The sequence below is a fragment of the Dermacentor variabilis genome, chromosome 5, assembly GCF_050947875.1.
Source record: "Dermacentor variabilis isolate Ectoservices chromosome 5, ASM5094787v1, whole genome shotgun sequence".
Lineage (NCBI taxonomy): Eukaryota > Metazoa > Arthropoda > Arachnida > Ixodida > Ixodidae > Dermacentor > Dermacentor variabilis.
Window position 1 is genome coordinate 28,371,534 of NC_134572.1, and position 13,040 is coordinate 28,384,573.

At 46.4% G+C, this 13,040-nt stretch overlaps 2 protein-coding genes across 3 annotated transcripts in view; one reads left to right on the top strand and one right to left on the bottom strand.

Moving 5' to 3' along the window:
* Positions 1-340: 340 nt before the first annotated feature.
* Positions 341-7,716, top strand: LOC142583468 (sodium-dependent proline transporter-like). The gene is made up of 4 exons (XM_075693956.1): positions 341-828; positions 1,563-2,051; positions 5,805-6,329; positions 7,069-7,716. The coding sequence occupies exons 1-4, from the start codon at positions 397-399 to the stop codon at positions 7,702-7,704; spliced, it is 2,082 nt and encodes a 693-aa protein (XP_075550071.1). The 5' UTR covers positions 341-396; the 3' UTR covers positions 7,705-7,716.
* A 474-nt stretch (positions 7,717-8,190) lies between these two features.
* LOC142582385 (uncharacterized) overlaps positions 8,191-13,040 on the bottom strand; it is a 66,560-nt gene continuing 61,710 nt past the window's right edge. The window contains exon 11 of one of the 2 annotated variants that reach the window (XM_075692039.1): positions 8,191-8,539. In XM_075692039.1, coding sequence (XP_075548154.1) covers positions 8,406-8,539 — 134 coding nt within the window. In that variant the 3' untranslated portion in view covers positions 8,191-8,405. The remainder of the gene's footprint in view (positions 8,540-13,040) is intronic. The other variant, XM_075692041.1, reaches the window with a different exon arrangement.

Sequence of the window (13,040 nt, forward strand, 5' to 3'; positions counted from 1 at the left end):
ATATTTACCTCTAATATTAATTTAACTTCAGAATAGTGGCTTGTCGGGCTTGTTGATACGAACACATGCTTGAGCAAATAGCTCAGCTTCATTACCCTAATTTCAAAATTTACCTTAATTCCCTTCGTCCTTGTCCTCTTCTCTTCCGACTCATGGCACATTCCCCATTGTGGGTATGCGTCAAAAACACTCGGGATAACAACAACACGGGCCAGTGCCTTGGGCGATTATCTTCACTGCCATCGCCATCAGAAGTGCGTGCGTCACGTGGCTTAGCCCCCGCAGTCAACGCACGCTCTCGCTCAGCGATTCTTATTAAACCTAGCCTTGTCTTATCGTCTCGGCCTTATAGATCGGGTGACGTTGTCTTCTCCTCCTAAGGAAAAGATATTGAAGATGCCTCGTTCCCCACCGGACGTCGTCATGAGCGCACGGGTGACTGCCAGAGAAAAGTGGTCCAGCCACATGGAGTTCCTGTGTTCCTGCATCGGGAACTCTGTGGGTCTGGGCAACCTGTGGCGGTTCCCTTACGTGGCGTACAAGAACGGTGGCGCGGCGTTCCTCGTGCCTTACATCGCCATCAACATGTTCGTCGGGAGGCCCATCTACTACCTCGAACTCTTGCTCGGGCAGTTCAGCAGCTCGGGCCCGCTGGGCGCCTTCCGGCTGTCGCCCATGTTCCAGGCGAGCTATTCTGGCGATTGTAATAACCGCGCCACAATCGTCGACAAACGCATGGCCCTGATAGACCGCTTGCAGATGCTATCTTTTCGTTTTAAACTGTTTTCAGTGCAACTCCCCTCGTCTTACACTTCTCTTAAACCGCCTGTAGCTTAGCCGACTACCGAGAGCACCTGATAAATAACGTTTCTCTCAGCTGTCTGCAGGTCATGGAATAAACTGATCTTTTCATACCCTCGGCGTGTGTTGAATGAGCTAGAAGGTTTAGTGCATGTGCATGTCGGAACAAACGCTGACTTTAACCATAGTGCTGCATGCTTTGTAGACTGTGAATAACTAGCAAAATGCCACACCGGTCGCCGCCTTACGCTAAATGGAGAAATTATTTGTAGCACGAAGGAGCGCACGCGCCTGACAAGCACTCTTCTGAAATCTAGCGTACACACAGAATATGCATTTAAGTGTTTAGCGATAAACGAAACGTAGCTTTCCAGCAATTGGTGCGTTCCTGCTTGTTTTTTTTTTTATTACTGCTAAGGCGACCGCAGGACAGCGCTTTGTGGAAATTTGGTTAGCACAGTAGATGAACTACTAAACGATTGTATTTCCCTTGTAAATATTGGTACAGGAAGCGATATAGTTCCATGAACACATTTAGGAACACGGTCATCACGCGACACACACACGCATGCACGCACGCACGCGCGCAAGAACACTTATACGCAGCTCGGCAAAGGCCATTTCTCGCACAGTAAAACGCCGCTGCAGCCGGCCGCGCATTCCAGTATGGTGACAGAGCCCGTATAAACACCAGATGGCGCCACTTTCGCCTGATGGCCGCACTCAAGCTTAAACATTAATCGCGTGTTTCATCTTTGCAGGGCAACGCGTTCGGTATGATGTGGGGCGCTTTCATCACCACCATCTACTACCAGGTGGTGCTTACCTACGCCTTCCTCTACCTGTACCATTCGTTCAAACGGCCTCTGCCCTGGACCGACTGCTTCGAGTGGTGGGGCACGACTCTAGACGGGTGTTTCAGGAGGACCAGGGAAGACGGCACTGGTCAGCGCCTGTGCGACAACATCAGGCGCAATCTTGTCAGCCCAGGCCTCAACGACACCAGCGCCGACCATCTGGTGGTCGTGTCTTATATGAACCGCACGGTCTTGGTGTCGCAGAACGAGTACGCGGCCCGCTTCGCAGGCTGCATCAATGCGAACGCGTCGTCGACCGATGCGTTCTACAACAACTACGTGCTGAACGTGAGCCCCAGCATCGAAGAGACTGGAGAAATCCAACAACCGCTGCTCATCTGCTATGGCCTCTGCTGGACCCTGATCTTTCTCGCCATCTTCAAAGGCATTCAGGTGCGTGCTCGCTTGGCACGGAAAAAATTAATTTGGAGAAAGAAAGGCGACTTTAAGATGTCTTCTTGGTAATTATGAAAACTCTTATGAGATATGCGATGATAACAAGTATTCATATGCTTCTACTCAGGTAGTTACTAAACACTGCTAATCCTAACAATTGTTTAGAATTTACCGGCGAAAAGGAAACCTCTGAGATATATATATTGGAGTTTACTAGTATGACTACAAACCAATAGGACACGCAAATCCGACAGAATATTACAACCTATATGACGAGGTAGCAGCAGTAGCATGTGGTGCGAGCTCAGCCTCGTCGCCTTTAGGTGTCGTGCGTGTGCGTCACGGAGGAAGGCGATGTGTGATGCTTGAGGAGAATCGAAGGATGCTGATGAGAAGCGTATGCATGGGGAAGCGCTGCCTGTATCTAATAGATTCAAGGCTTCATATTCATTCTGGAGGAACGTCCTGGAATGTAAACGTCAGTGACAGATACCCAGCGCCTTAGTTGCCTATTCCAGCAGACACACAGCGGCACATGCTCAATGACCCAATTGGTCTAGTATAGACCAGAAGCAAGTCGTTTATCCGGGCACCTACCTAGTGGCCTAGTCTATACTCGACAAGACAGCAGTCAACACATAACCAGTGCTCGAAGTTGCTATATACAGGGTGTTTTAGCTAATTTGGGCCAAGTATTTGAAAAAAAAAAGATCATACATATATAAGCGCTACGCGTGTCGAATTGACGCACTATTGTTCTGAGAACATATGGAGCACGTCATGATATTTTTTTTTTCCAATCCGCCAAGCTGGGTAATCGACAAAGATTGCTTAATTAACTTTTTAAATAGTAACTCTAGCGAAACATCTTCAATACAAAAGCTGTAGCGCTTGTTCAGAAACATCGGACTATTTCATCTATGCATGCTAAGATAACTGTTTTGTTTATTTTTTTCGAGCTTTTCTTTCAAGTGCGCGAAACTTAAGACATACCACGTGACTGCCGGCTAACGTGCCGCGCTTTTAGTGCCCTCAAATGTAAGTTGAACGAATTATCAAAAGCTGGCTCCCCGCACAGAGCCCGATTGAACAAGCTGTTGGCGACTGCGATGGACATCAAGTGGCAAAAGGGGCGCAGCACTTTAAGAAAAAAATTCAACGAAGAAGTTGCTGCCACGTCCCAATGCAATATGGGACCGGAACCAAGATTTGACGCAGCGCAGGCATTATTTTTTTTTTCTTCTTTTCGGAACAATGAAGAAACGCGATAAAGGAGCCGAGGCTGATAGGGTGATGAAGGATGGAGATAAAAATTATTATTTCTTTATTTATCGATACTGTAAGCCTTGAGAGGCTAATACAGCAGTGGACATACAAACAGTAGAGGCGTAGCGCTTTGTTATACAGGGGGTTTGCAGCAAACTCAAACAAAAAAGCAATGGCTACAATCGACGCGCTATGTCATCAATAAGTAAATACAAGGAAACAAAAACAACATATATAGTGCGTACGCCATGTAAAGTGTAAGAAGCAGTTAATACAGGAAAAAATGTATTTGGATGCGCCGTGTAATGTACAAACAGTATCAAGTGTAATGTATATTATCATACCATCCTATGGACAAACGTGTGCAAGAACGTATGGACACCAGCGTGTGAAAGAAGTTGGGCATGGCAATACGTCATTGATAATTTTTCAGGAACGCTTAGCCAAGACGACCACAATGCGGTCATCATTCCGATAATGACTCGAAGTGCAATTCAAGTGTCGACACAGATTGCACAGATTGCACAGATTGCACAGATTGCGAGCAAACGATGTCACTTGGCAGGGAATTCCACAGATGTATTGTTGAAGGAAAAAATAAGCATTTTTGTGTGCCGCAACGCGAAAAGAATGGTCTGATACATTTATCATGGTTAGTTCGACTGGAGTGACGTCCGGGGGGCACCAAGTAGTCGGATTTTGTCGGAAAACCATGTTGCCTCCGTTTCAACACCACAGACGATGCCATAGTGCAAGGGAAATGTTTTGCCCACCAGCTTTTTGCACACGTCTCGTACTTCGCTTTGCGCGTGGCCCCTGACGTCACGCAGTTTACGAAAGGGAGAGGTCCATTTGTTTGTCTCTGTCGTGTACAATACTTTCGTAAAGCTTGAACGAAGGCGAAGCAGATGCAAGTGCATAAGATTAGTCTATTGGTAACTTCCGAGGGAAATACGCGTATATCTTGCGCAAAATAATATTGAATGACGAAAATTATTTTACCCATGCTGATTTCCTTGCCTTATGGTTGACAGCTGGTAGTCTCGCCTTCTTGATTGGAGCCTGAAACAGTTTGAATAAAGTTGGGCCATTTACACTTCTCTTTGAGCCGTTCAAGGTTAATTTTTTAGGAACTTGACCGTCGATCTCCCTGACCGTCGTCTCAGTCGATCATTTCGGACTTTCAAGGCCAGCGCCTTCTTTTCCAGGATGGCGGCTGTCAAGCTCACCTTTTCCGTCTATGTGTCGACGAACGCAAAACACGTGGAACCCGACGCCAGCGTAGCTGTTTTTCACAACAGTTGCCTCATTCGAGCAAGAGTAACATCTTGTCCATCTTTTTTTTATAAAGTACGATTCCTCAGGTAATTTCACCAGGCATGCCCTCGGAGTGTCGCTGCTGTTTGCCAATAACATGGCTCATGGGTCGAGCTAAATTCTGATGTTTATCAGAACCAACGCACTCAGCATACACGTTTGTAGTCTTTTTTCGGTCCTCGTCGTTCAGGGCTCAGCCCCACTTCGAGCTGACGTGACAGCTGTGAGCTGAACGAGCCCAGGCTCTCATTTTCCTTTCTTGATACTTCTCCAGCTAAAAGAAAGTATAGTTGGAACTTGAGTTTGGCTGTCTGTTCTTCCTCACAATCCCATTTAACTAACAATATCTCAGAGCGTTGATTCCGTGGGAACTTCGTACAAAAAAAAAAATCGTCAGCCTGTTTTCTTTTTTTATTCTATATATATATATATATATATATATATATATATATATATATATATATATTTTTTTTTTTTTTTCGCTGGCTGGACTGGCAGTAGGGCACACAACATCAGCAAATTTTTGCATCCAGAACCTGGAAAAACGCTACTATTTAGTGCAACTTACAATTGTTTACATCGTCCAGATGAACGCCATTTCGGCGCATCGTAAGGACATACTTTCTCTTCGGCGAGAATAATGAAAGTACTCAGTGCCGCCTGCGGGTCGTTTGCAAGAGGGTCAGAAGGCAGCACCACCATGAGGAGGACGCGCTTGAAAGAGGGAGGGCACAGCGGGTGGCTCGGCTCCGACGTGACTGGCATTGGTAAGAGCATTAGAGGGGGCTGTGTCATACAGTAATTGCGCCACGTGTTAACACACCTCGTATGTAATTTATACAAACACCAAAATTTGAATACGCGAACGTCACCGTGAAAGGGGTATTTTGCTTTCCAATATATCTGAATACTGTTAAGCCGCGTGAACGCACAAACAAGTAAGTTTTGAAGGAGGCGGTAGCAGAAGGCTTTGATCACGTAATTTTAAGCCCGCGACCATTTATTCATTGAAATGCGGCCTCTGCGACCGGGAATCGAGCCCGCGACCTCAGCAGCAGAACGCCATAGCCAAGCAAGCAAGTGGTCTGACTGAATTTTCTGCTCTCGTCCGCTTTCTGTCCAATTGGCATAAGCGCTTGCCAATTGGCATTTCTCGAAAATGCTCAGGTATCCGGCAAGGTAGCCCTACTCACGGCCACCGCGCCCTACTTCATGCTAAGCGTGATGCTACTGCGGGGCATCACCCTCCCTGGCGCCACCATCGGGCTGCGGTACCTGCTGCTCCCGCGCTGGGAGGCGCTGCTCGACGGCCGAGTTTGGGCCGCAGCCACCGAGCAGGTCTTCTACTCCCTCAGCATCGGCACCGGCGGCCTGGTCCTGTACGGCAGCTTCCAAGAGTTCCGCGCCGACATGCAGGGGAGCGTGCGTATCATCTGCATCATGGACTTCCTCACGAGCGCCTTCGCCTCACTCGTCATCTTCTCCGTGCTTGGAAATCTGGCGCATACGCTGGATGTGCCCATCGAAGAGGTGGTCAGCGCTGGACCGGGCCTGGCCTTTGTCACCTACCCGGAGGCCCTGTCCCTGCTCACCTTTCCCAACCTGTGGGCGGTGCTTTTTTTCACCATGCTCTTCATGCTGGGCATCGACTCGCAGATGGCCAATTGCGAGTTCGTCATCAAGTCCATCCAGGTACGCGCTCCCGGGTATAGTGAAAAGCCGACCTCAATTCGAAATAGTTTCTCGCCCCCACCCATTGTAGGACAAAGCTGCCTCATTCGGAAGGTGACAATATGACATCATGAATCACTGATAATCGTTACAGATGCACAGTAGCCACTTACCAATTTAGTGGTCACGGTGGGAAGTCAAGCGGCGAAACATTTAAGATTCGCCTGTCTGTACGGATGTCGTTGCGTATCACTCTGTGTTCTGTTCTTTATCCTTTGTTGTAACGTACTTTTTACTGTCTCCCCTACTACTAGATCAGACCTACACGCTTCCGTACAGGCACTAAGCGATATTTACTGAGTATGCTAATCACATCGACACAGAGGGAGATAAGGGGAAAAACAGCCGAAACTATCAGCTGTCTCAATTTATTCTTAATTATACGATAACTTATCAAAAAGAAAAAATCAGCCTGAGCTCTCACGCTCCGGCCTGCTACTCTTCACCAGGAGACATGTGCCTACACAACAAAAGTTGGCAGTTTTCTCGCTGCAAGAAAGGATCAGCACGCGCATGTTATGCAACTCACAAGCTGCCGATGTGGACTTGTCTGCTGAAAATTACACGCAATGAGCAAACAAGCACGCAGACATAAGGTACGCACTTACTCTGGGCGAGTCTTATACCATGACATGCGCCGTCTGCGAGCACATTCATCAATTTGCAACGTACAAACACCTTTCATCGCTTTGCCGTCCAGGATCTCTTTCCGCCGCTCGAAGGGCGCCGCGAGGTCGCCACCTTTCTTTACTGCGTCAGCTGCTTCCTGATCGGCCTGCCACTGACCACTCGCGCGGGCCTCTACATCCTCACCATTCTGGACAACTATCTGGGCGCACTGATCGTGCTCTTCACCTGCTTCGGCGAGACGCTCATCGTCGCCTGGGTGTACGGCATGGACCGCTTCTGTTTCGACGTCGCCTTCATGACGGGCAGGTGTCCGAGCTACTACTTCTTGGCCGCCATCAAGTACGTGTCGCCCGTGGTGTTGGGGACCTTCCTCGTCTACACACTGGCCACGCTGCCCCGCAGCACTGTGGGAGACTACGTACTTCCCGTCTGGGCGGACGGCTACGGCTGGCTCCTGGCCATCGTCGGTATGGCGGCCGTGGTCGTTATCGCCGTGGCCAGGATCGTCCAGTGCGGCGGCGACTGGTGGAGGGCCCTGTCTCCCGACGCCGACTGGGGCCCTTACGAAACCAAGTACCGGGCTCGCTACTTCGACCAGCTGGAGAAGTCGGGAATCGGTGCCTGCTACTACCCGGTCGCCGACGACGCTCGCTACATTGGCGGCGCTGTCCGATCTCCAGCCGGACCAAATATAGCAATAAACTAATGCATACAATAAAACGGCGAACGAACCATGACGATTCAGTGTGTTAAATACTTGCGTACAGAAGCATTTCATTTTCTATCAGTTATCATGCAGCACTTTAAGCGCTACTATATCACACTCGCAACGAAGTTTACCTATTTACTTGATGCAGCTTGTATACCTGCAGACTGTTTGCCGATAAGAGTTTTGATACACTGGACACTAAGCGCAACAAAAGCACTCATTTCATTTATTAGAAGCATCGTGACCCCCTCTCATGTCAGCTGAACACATGTGCTCTGTGCTACAGCAGTACTCGCGTTCGTGACGAAGGTAGTCGTGATCATAAGCGAACAGTAAAGAGCACGTTAGAGAATGACGTGGAACACTAGTTAAATGCTTCGACGTATCAAGAAATGCGACGATTACCGCTATATGTGCACTACAGATACGTTCATGACGGCGATATGCCATCAACAAAGGCTTGCTGCCTTATAGCACGCAAAACTGCCAAACTAGAGCAACCTTTGAAATGAGACGCAAAACAAGCGCGGATTGCGCAAGATCTCCCAGTTTATTAACGCCGGCGTCGGGTTCCTTCCGAGCACGTGAAATAACGAAACTTCGTCCGAGTCATATTAATACGCAAATCATTTATCAAGTAATGGCAGCGTCAGGTTCAAAGAACAAACCCCAGCCCATGACATATTACGCAATTTGCTTCAGAGCTTGACCGTATCTTTGTCAGCCGCGATCTTTCTAAGCTCCCTTTTCAGTACTTTTCCTATTTCGTTCCGTGGCAGGCTGTCCGTGAAGACTATGCCTCCATACAAGTGCATGTGGCTTGGCGTTCTTGCTGAAAATGCAAGAAAAAAGAACGAGATTAAGTAAAGCTCTACAGTGCATGTGGTATTGCTGCATTTCACTTGTTTATCAACTAAACTATAAAAGAAATTGGCGCATTAAGCGATATGTTACAACTGAGTTTTGTGGGCGTGAGTAGGGAAACGAACGTAATTCAAAACAAAGCAACCTGAGGAATCGTGGCAGCCGGCTCGAATACATAAAATGCGATTGGATGAAATTACATACTACACAGCAACGACATCGTTATGCTTGCATCTCACTCAAGCGCCAATGATAATGGAGATTTAACTCTTTATTGACGAATGTTTCTTACAGGCAACATACCAGAAAAAAATGTCTTGCCGAGTTTCAGTATTGAGTACGAAATTTCTATCTAAATGTCTTCGGCCAACACTGAATGACAGGCAGCAAGCGTCATTTGTTGGTTGAAAGCAGGAACACTGGATGCGGAAGAAGTTTGGCACGTGACTCACTGTCTTATGCAAGCAAGGTCAGAGGAGACAGGCCAACACAACATATCCAGCTGCAGCGGTGTATATACCTTTAAGGACACTTCATCATGCCCGAACATTAACACCGTAACTGACACTCCTATGCCTGAAATAATTATTAGTGAAGGTGGTACTCTTCTCTTCTTAACAAACTGAAGATATCGTCTACTTGTGACACTTCTGGGTTTAATAATATCATACTTAGAAGTATATCGTCGAGCATGTCAGCTGTCCTGTCAGTGCTTTCTCCACATAGTTACTGGCGCGAACGAGACAATAGGAAGAAAGGCTGGGACAGGACAGAGCGCTAAACTTCAACCAGGGAATATTTGTCCAAAAAGATGGTGTTTGCATCGGTTCACGCATAGCACCTCTTTTAAGTTATTTGTTTTTATTTGTCGTTTACAATCGTATTTTCTCGTTACTTGACAATAATCTTGTAGCTAAGATTTTTAGGTATGTCGATGACTTTCTTGTTCTGCTGAAAGGTTTGAAGCCTGATGGAAGCGGCTATACTGCTAAAAACGTTCTGGGTGCTTTTGAACAGTGTGCAGCAGGACTTCAATTCCCACATGGGTTGCCAGTAGATGGTCGCCTACTATTCTTAGATATTCGTATCGTCCTAAGCGATAGTTCCCTTTGTTGGATCTACTCTCCTAGAAGCAAGAAGCCGTTGCTTGACTATCGTTCAGCGCACTCCAATTAGTTAAACGGGGCATAGCTACTAATTCCCTGAGAGTTGCTGTGGTCAAATCTTGTGTGCGCCAGGTTTCCTGCAGCGTTCAGCAACAAGCGAGCCGTTGACGTAGGGCCGGTTATACCGAGGATGTCAGTCACTCACAGCCTCATTAAAAGAGGTAAAAGCTGACTCAGCAGCCGCTCGATGAAATGGCGCGCGTAGGCGCCCTGTGGCCGTGCCATATGTACGCGGGGTGTGCCACCGCCTAAAAAAGGTGGCGAATAGTGCGGTGTGGGCCTTGTTTTTTCAGCGCCACTAAAGCTCGCAAGAATGTGCAGGCTGGTAAACAACGCCGGGAGTCAAGGTACATGCACTGAGGAGCATGTCACTCGCTTTGTTGACTGCAATGTGAGAGTGGTTTAAAAGATTATACTTTCCTGTGGAAAGTGCTATACTGGACAAACAGGCAAGTGCCTGAATGACCGGCTTAGGGAGCACTAGAACGCTGTAAACGCTCTAACAGGCGCCAGCCACTTCGCTGACCACTGCCGTATATGTAATCGTAAATGCTCCCCGTGTTTTCATAACACGCAAGTGCTGAGACGGTTCGCCAGGCAGTTAGATAGGGGAATATTTGAGGCGTATTGCATTTCAAAAGCTGCTGATGAATGTGTAAGCGCTCCATCATTGGCACTCACTGCTAAAGAAGTGTTGTACATTGACAAGAACCTGGTGAATGCTATGCAATGGCTTGTTGTGGGCGCTTATCGGATTTATTGCGCATCTGATTGTCTCCAAAGTGGCACATTCATTTATGCGTCATTTGTTGGTTAAAAGCAGGAACACTGGATCAGGAAGAAGTTTAGCACGTGACTCACTCTATTGTGCAAGCAAGGTCAGAGGAGACAGGCTGACCCAATATATACAGCTGCAGTGGTGTCACACAAGCGATCCAAAGCAAATGAAAAGTATACGCTTACGGTTCAAATATGACGAGAGCTGTCTATAGAAATTGAAAACGAAGCCTTAGGTGGCTTGCGGTGAAGCCCACTTCCAGTTTCCTGCCTGGGGCTTTCTTTCTTTCTTTCTTTCTTTCTTTCTTTCTTTCTTTCTTTCTTTCTTTCTTTCTTTCTTTCCTTTTTCTTTAAAGACCCCACACGGGGTATTACATAAGGGTTGGGATAACAACAACAGTTAAAGCAATATTAGTTCAGGTGAGATAATCGCTGACACTTATTCCGTGAATGCAGATGAACTTGTGATCGCAGCGATTTCATAAAGGAAGGCCGTTCCAGTCTGCTACTACACGAGGGAAAAAAGAAGAGGAAAAAGCGATAGTGCGCCTTTTGGGGCGAGCGATACTTAATGAATGACCAGTGCGACATGATGTTCGTGCCGGTGGTGAAATGTATGGTGCGATGGCGAGAGAACTGTAAAAATTTTGTGAAATAATGATAGGCTGGCAATGCGACGGCGATACGAAAGAGTGCTGAAATTTCGCTGAAAACATTTCCGCAAAATATTTGCTCTTTCGTTGATTATGTTTATTCTCGATGTATTTTGCACATTCAGATACAAAATAGTCCTTTTTTCTGGGTATTTATATGTCTCATCCTTAAAGGGTTAAAGGTATTACTGCAGGAAGCAAATCAAAGGCGACGAGAAATTCAGGAGTTTAGAATCTTGGGATATGCCTATTAATTCCCATCGCTCCCGTGCAAGAAAAAAAAAGTCAGTGCCCTTACACTCTGTGAAGGATGACCAGCGAAGTTATGTGGGCCCCTTGTGAAAGATGACTAGCGAAGCTGTGTATGTGGGCCCCTTAATGGCTAACTGCACCTCCGCCACCGGTCGGCCCGGCATTGCACTATCTTCGGGATTTTGTGTCTACACACGGACATAATCCTGGGGGAAGTAGCTCTTAACAGCTTCGCTGTAAAAAATATGCCATCTTACTTTCACTCACTAATAGCTGTATAAGAAACATTAGGCTTCAGAAATCACTTTCGAGTTACTACTACGTCATCTGATTTCGGGTTTGCCACAGTTAAAATGGACTATACTGCAGTATGATTGATATCGGCCGCTTGAGTCAGTGAACGAGTGCCTGAATTAGTGAAGAGGAATGAATAAGGCCGCGTAGTCAAGGAGGCCCGCACCATGGAAAGAAAAGCTGCATATTAATAAAAATATGTCATAGCGAATTTCAAGGCTACTCCTCAGTAGTGAGCGTCATCCTAGCAACATCCTTGAAACGAGGTGTATATGTGCCTGATCATTTTATTCTGACTGTGCTAACAACACAGAGTTAAGAAAACAAGTGTATTTGGACAGTTCATGTAATGCGTAGACAACTGGTGGCGATCTAGAGTAGCAAAATCGATTCCAAGGGAAAGAAATACAGCGGAGGACTGGGAAAGATTTACATGCAGTGATTGAATCAGGAAATTTGTCTGATGCCGGATGAAATAACTGCAGGACTCTGAGATAGACCTTTGCCTTGCCCTTAACCACGATGGTCATGTTGTTCATAACAGCTACGCTAAAGCAAAATGTCCTAGCTCATTTTCTTTTTTCGTTCACTGTTTACACGCAGCTAAGCGAATGGTGCAAAATTACGTAGCTTTGATAAATTATGTCCAGAAAGCAAGTACGACATAAGATTCAACCATAGTGGAATTTAATTACTGTTAAAAGACATATATGTGTGCAAGGCAACACTACCAGACGACTTATCCTCTGCGTTTCTTTCTTCGTGCACCTGCTGAATTTCTGGATCTTTATGTTATATTTCAAAAACCGCTTCACCAGCATGCGCTACCTAACGACTGTAAATTGGTTGACGTTTCTTGTGCACAAGTCGGGTCCTCGCAATAAGGGTTCTAATTGTAGGCCAGTGTCGCTCACTAATATTGCATGTAAATTATTTGACCATGTCTTCTTTTTTTTTTTTACTAACATCGTGACATATTCGAATAGAAACTATTTCCTGTTTTCTCCACAACATGTTTTCCGTTGCGGACGCTCTTGTGTTACCCAGTTGCATAACTAACACATGAATTAACACGTGCACTAGATAAGTGCTTCTTAGTTAATGCAATTTCTATAGATGTCACAAAGGCCTTCGACCTTGTTCCTCACCTTTTATTACTCGAACAATTAGCATGGGTACAATATAAACACATTATTTATTGCGCAGACTAAAGCATACTTAGGTGAAGGAAGTCACGTGGTAATCGGTAACTACGTGTGCTCATCACATGAGGTTATTAATACGTCAGGGGTAATACAGGGTTCGGTGTTGGGTTACTTATTGTTTC

Excerpts from the sequence above, each read along its gene's own strand:
- LOC142583468 (XM_075693956.1), top strand. The coding sequence starts at position 397 with ATGCCTCGTTCCCCACCGGACGTCGTCATGAGCGCACGGGTGACTGCC. Across the intron at positions 829-1,562 it reads ACACTTCTCTTAAACCGCCT|GGCAACGCGTTCGGTATGAT; the intron begins GTAGCTTAGCCG and ends TCATCTTTGCAG. Across the intron at positions 2,052-5,804 it reads CCATCTTCAAAGGCATTCAG|GTATCCGGCAAGGTAGCCCT; the intron begins GTGCGTGCTCGC and ends GAAAATGCTCAG.